The following is an 8,981-nucleotide window of genomic DNA, read 5'->3' as shown; positions in this document are numbered from 1 at the left end:
CAACTTACAGAGGGCTTTATAGTAGTTGAGAAATACACACAAAGGACTTGCATTTCCTTAAATTATTTTTAATTGTATGGAATGGGTCCTTTTTTAAGTTCAATACTGCCCTGGACTGAGCCCCTTGGGCTGTAGCTTTATAAACATCACACCTACAACCTAGAATCTTGATTAATTCATAGAACAGTGATGGGAAAAACCGTGAGAAACGATGCACTGCTTACGGGAAACTTAAATGTTAGGGGCTTGCCCTATTTGAGATCAGCAGCAGCATAACTCTAATCCTAAAATTAGATGAGGACCAAATTTTGAAAGATGTTTGCCACATCTGCAGCTGGTCTCTGGTTACTCATCATGGGCCTTGTTAAAAACATCATATTAGAGACTTTGCAAATCCCATTCCACTCTTGACTCTCCCCAGCTGTGTACCCCACCCCCTTGCGCATCCAGTCAGGAGCAGTCCAAACACCCCTACCCCAATACACACCTTCCCTGCTTCCTCAGGCTCGCTGGGGAATGGCTGGAAAATTGAGGGGAAAGGATGGAGCAGTAATAGGAAAACCACAACCCTCTATTTCCTTGTCACTAAGTGCTACCCTTACAAAATGGTGGAACACGGTGACGTGTTCTTTTTCTTTCACCAGGAGAAGAAACAGTGGATTTAAAATCTACTGGGCAGTCGTTCCAAGGATGTACCAAGTTTCTGTAGGAGCAAGTCCCCCCTGTTCTTTTCTGGTGCAGTACAAAGCATTCTTTAAAAAAATCTCTAACATGATTATCTAACAGACAGCATTTTTGACAATTGTTATTGATTTATGATGGTACCAACCCCAATAGGCCATCCACCTGAGAGTTATAATTGGCAGAGAGGAAGAACAAGCCACAGTTATTGCTGTGGTTTAAAGAATGTGCTTAAGAAAAAACTCTGTTCCTTACGCTCCATTTAAAAAAGTATACAGTGCAGAAAAATGGCTTATATACTTAACCATACCTCGCTTTGACAGCATTTAAGATGTTAGGAAAGCTCAAAAGTACTAAGCAACATATGAAAAATAAAAAGACCCATGCCTTGGATTCCTGGTTTGTCAAGACAAAGGTTCTAGACCCTTAGGCAATAGATTACCTAAAAATGTTTTTGTGTGTGGTGGAAGAATGAGTTTTATACACACACATTTAACTAGCATTTTTTTTTTTAATTTAAAGCATTAAAAACACATGGTTAAAAAACCAAACTGTACAGGAATATAAAGTGAAAAGAAGTTTCTGCCCCCCTTGCATTTCTGATCTGCCCCCCCTTCCCATTCCTCTGAGGTAACCATACTTTTTTGTATTTTATTTCAGAAATATTCTGGGCTTATAAAAACATCTATCTCTCATTCTCCCCTATTAAAAACCCAAATGGCATACTTTAAAATACTATTCTGCAATTTGGACATTTTCTTTTAACAGTATATCTTGGACATTTTTTTCAAATTAGCTTTTTTAGAACTAACTTTTTAACTATTTTTTTTTTAATTGAAAAGTAAATGCGTAACAGAAAGGAAGTGAGAGACAGCTGGCTTTAGACAAATATGAAATCATCACTATAAAGGCTAATTATCTTCCCTCTGGAAGGAGATTAGATGCAGAGAGATTAGATTCATTTTTTCTCTCTTAAACACACATGAAAGAATTATTATAGCTGGTTAAACAATGACTTGGGTGGACAATTTTATCGGGCCAATTAAACACCGAGTACTTTTTAACTCCCCAAAGTATAGAAATGAAGGAGATGGTTTTCTCCAGTGAAGAAAATGATCTTTCTTTTAGACCAATGTGACAGTCTCCTGAGAGGCCTTCCCCCTTTTGCCTCTGTGGTGCTTCTCAAACAATTTTATATATGTCAAAGTGCTCCAGAATGGTTGTCACAATTTCCAATCGTCCCTGATGAAGTTATGGGAGGAGGTAGCAGAAGTTTACTGGCAGATAAATCTATGAGAAACTGGCTGAGGATTGGTCAAATGTAAACATTTGGCTTATGAGCGCCTTGGGCCTTTAACCACCTCCACTGCAGAGCTAAGAATGAGCAGCCTCCTGGCAGGCAGAATACGTATTTTTAAAAAAATCCCTCCTTTGGGAGGTTTCTCACATACACACAAGACTGAAGAAAGTTCTCATCGACGAACAGCATACAAGACTGTGGACAAGGAAATGATGTTAAAAGTCAAATTTCACCAGAGGACACTGGAGTCCAATCAGAACCCAAAAATCTGAGACAAATAGTAAACTTGACACTGAAGGTCAAATCAATAATCAGAGTTGACTCATTTACCACCATTATTTGCGTAGGTTTAACTATGTGGACACATTTCCTCACATTCATTGATTTCAGGGCTGGGAGAACCCTTAGTGATCATCTCTTTTAATAAATAAAGAAACAGACTAAAAAAGATTTAGTGACTTGACTGAGGTCACCCAGAGCTGGCTCCTACAACCTAACTCCCTAGTGAATATGCTTAAATGAGTATAAGGACACCATACATGTAAAAGAAGATATGTAATATGCAGGATGGTCATCCCTGTTTAAAAAGCAGAACAGGGGGCGCCTGGGTGGCTCAGTCGGTTAAGCGGCTGCCTTCGGCTCAGGTCATGATCCCAGGGTCCTGGGATCGAGTCCCACATCGGGCTCCCTGCTCAGTGGAGAGTCTGCTTCTCCCTCTCCGTCTGCCTGCCTCTCTGCTTACTTGTGCTCTCTCTCTGTCAAATAAATAAAAAATCTAAAAAAAATAAATAAAATAGGGGAAAAAGTTAAAAAAAAAAAGCAGAACAGCATCACATGGACTTTCTAGTACAACTTGGGTGACACCATTCAAGGGCAGGAGGGCCTTGAATTAGGAAGCTGGAGGAGAGTGATGGCGGCTAGCAGGTAGCCACAGGCCAGAGATGGGGAGGCCAGCCAGGGAATGGAGAAGCTGCAGGGTCTAAGGTTCAAGAATTCCATAGCAGGAGCAAGGCAAGGCAGCTGTGGCTGGGGACTGGGGAACCTGAATCTGCCAAGAACAGAGTATTTCCTCTTTTCACTCATTCTGCTCAGCCAGGCATACATTTAGAGAGGGGGGAGAAAGTCAGGGTCCAGGAGAAACTTTTCTTCAGGTTTTCTCTCTCCTAAAGATTCTGCTTGTTAACTCCGGATTTATAGGTAACCACCCCCATACAGTGGTATTAGTTAATGACTTACTGCTGTTTTCTGCTAAGCTGCTATCAGGCAGATTTTTTCCAATTAATTTCATTTTAAAAAGTGTTGCTTAACCCTGGTTGCACATTAGAATCCTCTGGGTAGCTTAGGAAAAAATGCTGCTGCCACGGCCTAACCCAGTTAGATTCTGATTTCATTGGTCTGAGGTCTTAGCATTGGTGGGTTTGAAAAACTCCTCAGGTGATTCTAATAGGTAGCTAGGGTTGGAATCATTGATTGAAACCATCAGGAAAAGTTTCAATCAACTAGCCAATTGTTTTCAAACAATTACAATAGCATTGTTTTCTTCACATCTGGCAATGTGATTCATTAAAAAGTAACAAAATAATTTGTAGAACATACAGTCGTCATTCTCATTACCTATTCATTTTTGCTGAGGAAAGTCAACATACGGCTCACTTCAACAGTAAATCTGAAACTGATGGTTCCACTGAATCTTGTCTCCATTATCTTCTGTGTCCAAGTCACATCACAGAGATTTGATATAGTATCACTCGTCTTGATCTTTATGTTGAAGATGTCTGGGCAGTCCAGGAGGCTTGGTACTTATCAGAGATTCCAGGACAGTTTGTCATCGTGGGTCTTTCTGTGCTATGGAAATTCAGCAGAGAAATCAGTGTGGGCTGGAATAATTAGTAATGTGGAATTCCTTGCTGCTTTGGGGCTCTCTCACTTTTATCTAAGGAGAAGCTTAAAAGTATTGCCTTCCTTTTCTTGTCTCCTACCTCATTTTTTTTTTCCTTTCCTTCTAAAACATTACAGAATGCAAGAGATAGGAGTAGCAAGACTCACTGATAAATAAAACTGAGAGTGTAATTTAAAGGCCATTTAGTTCAACCACCATTGAGACCAGGAGATCTCCCCAAGATCACGCACTAGATCACACCTGGAGCTGGACCTGGAACTGCGGACCTGACTCCCAAGTCATATTCTTTTATGTTCAACATACCAACTGGCCTTTCAAAATAGACAGCTCAAAGATATTGGGGGGGGCTTGTCCAACTCCATCCCTTCCACTTCACTGATGACTTATTTTTTGACGTCTTCTCAGACCCATCTTGCTTAATTTGGGACACGATAGCTTCTGGACTTTGCTCCCTTCTTCTTCGCTAGTCAGAGCCCTGTGCTAATAATTGTGTGTTTTTTATTGTTAACATGCTCCTGGTTGATGTCTATTTGTTGAATACCTGCTGTTGTCAAACGTCACAAGGTTCTAAGAGTAAATACAAACTAGAGGACGGCCCTGCTCTGAGGAGAGCCTGGCTGGGGCTAGACCCCAGTAACCAGCGTCTTGGGTCGCATTTCCCGGCTCTCCTGGTCCGGGTCTCTGCGGGCAGCTCAGGCCCGGGGAGGAGGGAGTTTCAGGCTGGATGTAGGGAGTCGGCCGGGCTTTCCTCAGGGCTGGTGAAAGGAGCGAATAACCCGCCGGCATGGGAGGGAAGACCCCACGAGTGAGCTTCTGCTCCATAGGTTACAGGGCATGAGGGCAGCTGGCCCCTGACTCAGCCATGCCCGGGCTCGGCCTGCCATCGCCTCTGGAGGGAAGGCGGGCCCGCCAGGGGCGGGGCCTGGGAAGAGCGGGAGGAGGGTTGGGGGAGGAGGAGAGCAGGGAGGAAGAGCCTGTGGGGGAGGAGCCAGGAGGAGAAACCCGGGAGAAGCTGGAGGAGAGGGCGGCGGGAAAAGGCAGAAAGGGGAGCGGAAAGAAGAAAGAGGCGCGCGGAGGAGACAGGGAAGGGGAGGAGCCTGGTTGAAGCCGGAGGGCGTGGCCACTGAAGGGGGTGGGGCCGGGAGCGGTGCCAGGGGCGGGGCCGGGCAAGGGGCGGAGCTGGGGGAGAGGCCTCCAAGGCCGCCGCCGCCGCCGCCACCGCCGCCGGTGCGCGTTCTCCTCCAGCGGGCCTGGCCGCTGGGGCGCTCCCTCAGTCGCTGTTCCTCGAGGCGCGGACTCCGGCGGCACCGGCCGACTAGGACGCCCCGCGCGCCCCCCGTGGGCCGCCGCCGCCGGGGCCGGGGGCAGCGGAGACACGGACGCGCCCGGCCGCCGCCGCCTCCTCCCTCGGCGCCCGGGGCCGGCATGGAGCTCTTCCAAGCCAAGGACCACTACATCCTGCAGCAGGGCGAGCGCGCGCTGTGGTGCAGCCGCCGCGACGGCGGCCTCCAGCTCCGACCCGGTGAGCCTGGCGGCGCGGGGTGGCCCTGGGCCCGGCCCGGCGCGGCGGGGCTGGGCGGGGCGGGGGGCGAGGAGGGGGCGCGGCCGCCCCTCGGCGGGGGCAGCCGGGCGGGCGCCGCCTGCGGCCCAGGCGCGCGGGGTGGGGCGGGGCGGGGCGGGCGCGAGCGGAGGCGCTCGAGCTGTCATTATTTCCTGACGGGAGGGAGCTCCTGTCTCGCCTCTGCGCCTCCGCGGGGGACAAAGGGCCGGCGACCCTCGTCCGTCCGAGCGCGCCTCCGCGTCGAGATCCGCTCTGCTACCCCGGGGAGCGGACCGGGGCCGAGCCGGAAAGTTCGGACGAGGGCCGCCTGGCCTTAGAGGCCTCTTCCACTCTGGAGCGGCTCTGGCACGTCCTCTGAGACAAGTTCTGGGTTCGAATCCCATCCCAATCTCGGGCCAGAAACGATCGCGCCGGTTCAGTGGAAAGTCCTGCGGAAGGTTCACTCCCTGTTGACATCTGTGTGTTTCAGGTCCCTTATTGCTAAAGGTGTGACTTCGTCCTGCTTACCTCATAGGCACCCGACTTAAAGCACCTTTTCTTTGATTTTAGTATTATAACTGAACTGCGTTGTAACGTTAAACTTTTAATACTTTCGTATGACTCAGTGTTGTCGTACAGGGTGTATCGTGGGGCCGTGTTTGGGTGTCATGTAAGCTGTTAGGAGATGCCTGAGTCTGCGTTAGGAAAATTGGTCGACAGCGGTGAGTCGAACAGAGCAGTCCCTGCCCTCAGAGAGCTGACATGGGTCCAGGGGGCGGTTTCCTTTGTGGGGGGGACTCCGTAGCACCTCCCCGTTTGAGGCTGCCGGTCCTTTTCCTAATCATCTCAGAGAGCTTTCACTTTAGAAGTGAGAGAATAGAATTCTTTAAAGAAATGGCCAGAACATTGAAAACTTACTTGTAATTCTTGTGTGTAATGGAGACAAGGATTACATGCTGTGAACTGAAAAGTATAGAAAGTCCGAATGAGCATTTCGTCACAGCTGTTACCCGTGTATAAGATGATTTCCAAGGACCTTTTCCCTAATATATTCCCAATCCCCACAACAGCCTTACAGAAGCAGGTGGTGGTATTCTCTTTTTCAGGTGAGAAGACAGGTGTGAAACTTGAGTAACTTGCCTGAGCTCACAGCCTCCAGAACACTTTCCGGCAGGTTCCACTGCTTTCTTATGAAGACCTGCTAGTTGATTTGTGAGAGTAGTGAAGGAGAACTTATTATTTTTTTCCTAGGCTCTGGGTGTATTTTCTAGCTATTACATTTTATTTCCTCTATTCAGAATGGAAGAGAAATGACTGCACCCTGATAAAGTTCCTGATGATCTTGGGACAGAAGTTGTTGTAGATAGGATAATTTTGGCCAGTCTCCAGTCATTCTATTCTCTGTTTTTCCTGATTTGACCATTTGCCTGGCACACCCCCCACCACCCTGCCCCCAGGTTGGGGTAAGGCTTCAAATGCTCCTTGAAGAAAGGTAGATTGCAGAATTCTCCAGGCTGCCAAAGAGCCAACTCTTTAGATTCTTAGGGCTTGACAGCTGGATGGAACTTGAGATCATCTCCAGTTCATCGGACAGAAAGAACCCTTTTCTGTGCCTCATTTCCTCAACTATAAAATGAGGGTTGGGCTTTTGAGTCCTTGTACATCACAAAAATGTTTTTAAAACAATACCAATTCAGTGTTTGTTCAGTGTACATCTTGGAGGACAAGAATTACTGTGTTTTGTAAAGAAACAGGAGATCTCTAGGTGGTCACCTGTGAATTTGGGCAGTTGATTAAGACATAAATAGGGAAGACTTTGTTATTTCCATTTCTAGGGCCAGTCTTTCCTTTCTTAGCCTCTAAGGTTGACAGAGGTGAACCAAGCTAGTGGAATTACATGCAATGAGGTAAGGTCACAGGAGTTCTCTGAATAGGAGGGGTTTTAAGTGAATTATTTGTCATTTTCTTTGGTTTATGTTTGTTTCTTGTACCAGGAGGCTCTCCAATCCTGGTTGCTTGGGGATAAACTACTCCCCTCAAGTGAAGTAAATCAACTCTTCTTGGATGCTGGCTAGCAACTTTCAGTGGAAGGCTACTGAAACCCGTACTTCTGAGCTAAGAAGCTCAGATGAGTCACAGGTTTAAGCCTTTAAGGAATATTCACAGGGTAATATGGGCCTAGATTTTGGATTAAGCCATGTGATTTGTATTACTGTTTGTATATCCAAAGTCCATATCAAAAGGCAAATTAAAAAATTTTTTCTGAATAAAATGGCTATAGTCTTTGCAATTAAGTTTATATCACTTCTGAGGATATAGGAGACCACAGAGAGAAGTCGACCAAAAATCTGGAGGAAGGAAGAGGCCATTATGTTTCTGAAGTAACAGCCTGTTTTGATCTTTAGTGTTCAAGTGTAGCCAGTGAATAAAGGATCCCATGCATTAAACTTTACCAAATAGTTTTTCCTGTCCAGTACTCAAGATCCTTTCTAAAGAATGACTATTAATAATGGTATTTCAATTGGATAAGTGCTTTTCAGATCTTTTTCTATAGAATCATTTAATATTGTCTTCATTTTATTGGATCTTTTCCCTCTGCTTTCATGGACAGTTTTGCTATTGTTTGTAATGACAGCATTTAAAATCTCATTGCTTTCTATTGGCTATTTAACTGAATAGATTACTGACCAAGTCCTTTTGTTTTCCAAAGGGCAGTATTACAAAACCAAAAAGCCTGTGAGCATTGTGGTTTTTGTTTGTGGCTGTTGAACTTTTCTTTTTCCTAGAGATATCGGAAGAATCGCTATTGATATTTATAGACCATTTCCTTAGCCTGGAATGTTTGTCAGCCCCTTTTCCTGCCTAATTTATTCTGTGAGACCCAGCTCAGATACTGTGCTCACCCTAGCCCACATCCCTACGGCAGAATTATTGGTCACCTTTATCGTGTTTCCAAGTGCTTTTTATGCCTAGTGCACACTTATAGCCCATACTGCATCATCCTATGATAATAGTTGGCTTGCTCATGCATTCTCCAAGGCAAGGACCGTATGTACTCATCTTGGTATCTGGGCTTTAGAGTGGTTAGGAGGAAGAAGGCCTTTTTGTGTGAGTTGAGCTAAAGTCCAAGTTTTTTCTCAGTAGTATCATTGCCATAAAAGTAGGATGTTGTGTTATGCTTAATATTAATTTTAGGCCCTGTTTTAGAATATCTTCTAATTGGGGCAGAAAATCTCTGTCCAGCTGGGTGAGGAAGTAAATATGAGGAAAGGTGAATTTCCACTTGTGTTATTTTTCTGATTTAGCATCACTTTTTTTTTTAATCTTTGTGGTAGTATTCCTTATTTTCTTCTTTAATAGTGTTTTAATTTTTTCAGTTTTTTCTTCTAGCTAAACACTTGAGTACTGTTATTTTTTTCTGGTTTTTCCATTTCTTAAGGGTAGTGAGGAGTCTGCGTTCATATATAGCAACTGCTTTTTGGTGGATGCTTATGTCCTTTGCAGGGTAATAACTACGGGAGATTGTTTTATTTTCTACCAGGGAAAATGGTAAAACTCTG

The 8,981-nt window shown here is 45.4% G+C and overlaps 1 protein-coding gene across 3 annotated transcripts in view; it reads left to right on the top strand.

The window, feature by feature from the left end:
• The first annotated feature begins 5,066 nt into the window (after positions 1-5,066).
• INPP5F (inositol polyphosphate-5-phosphatase F) overlaps positions 5,067-8,981 on the top strand; it is an 83,800-nt gene continuing 79,885 nt past the window's right edge. The window contains exon 1 of one of the 3 annotated variants that reach the window (XM_078077059.1): positions 5,067-5,403. In XM_078077059.1, coding sequence (XP_077933185.1) covers positions 5,307-5,403 — 97 coding nt within the window. In that variant the 5' untranslated portion in view covers positions 5,067-5,306. The remainder of the gene's footprint in view (positions 5,404-8,981) is intronic. The other 2 variants (XM_078077060.1, XM_036123805.2) reach the window with 2 other exon arrangements.

Source organism: Halichoerus grypus, chromosome 7 (genome assembly GCF_964656455.1).
Source record: "Halichoerus grypus chromosome 7, mHalGry1.hap1.1, whole genome shotgun sequence".
NCBI classification, from domain to species: domain Eukaryota; kingdom Metazoa; phylum Chordata; class Mammalia; order Carnivora; family Phocidae; genus Halichoerus; species Halichoerus grypus.
Note: the sequence above shows the minus strand (reverse complement) of the source record. Positions and strands in the feature narration are given on the sequence as shown.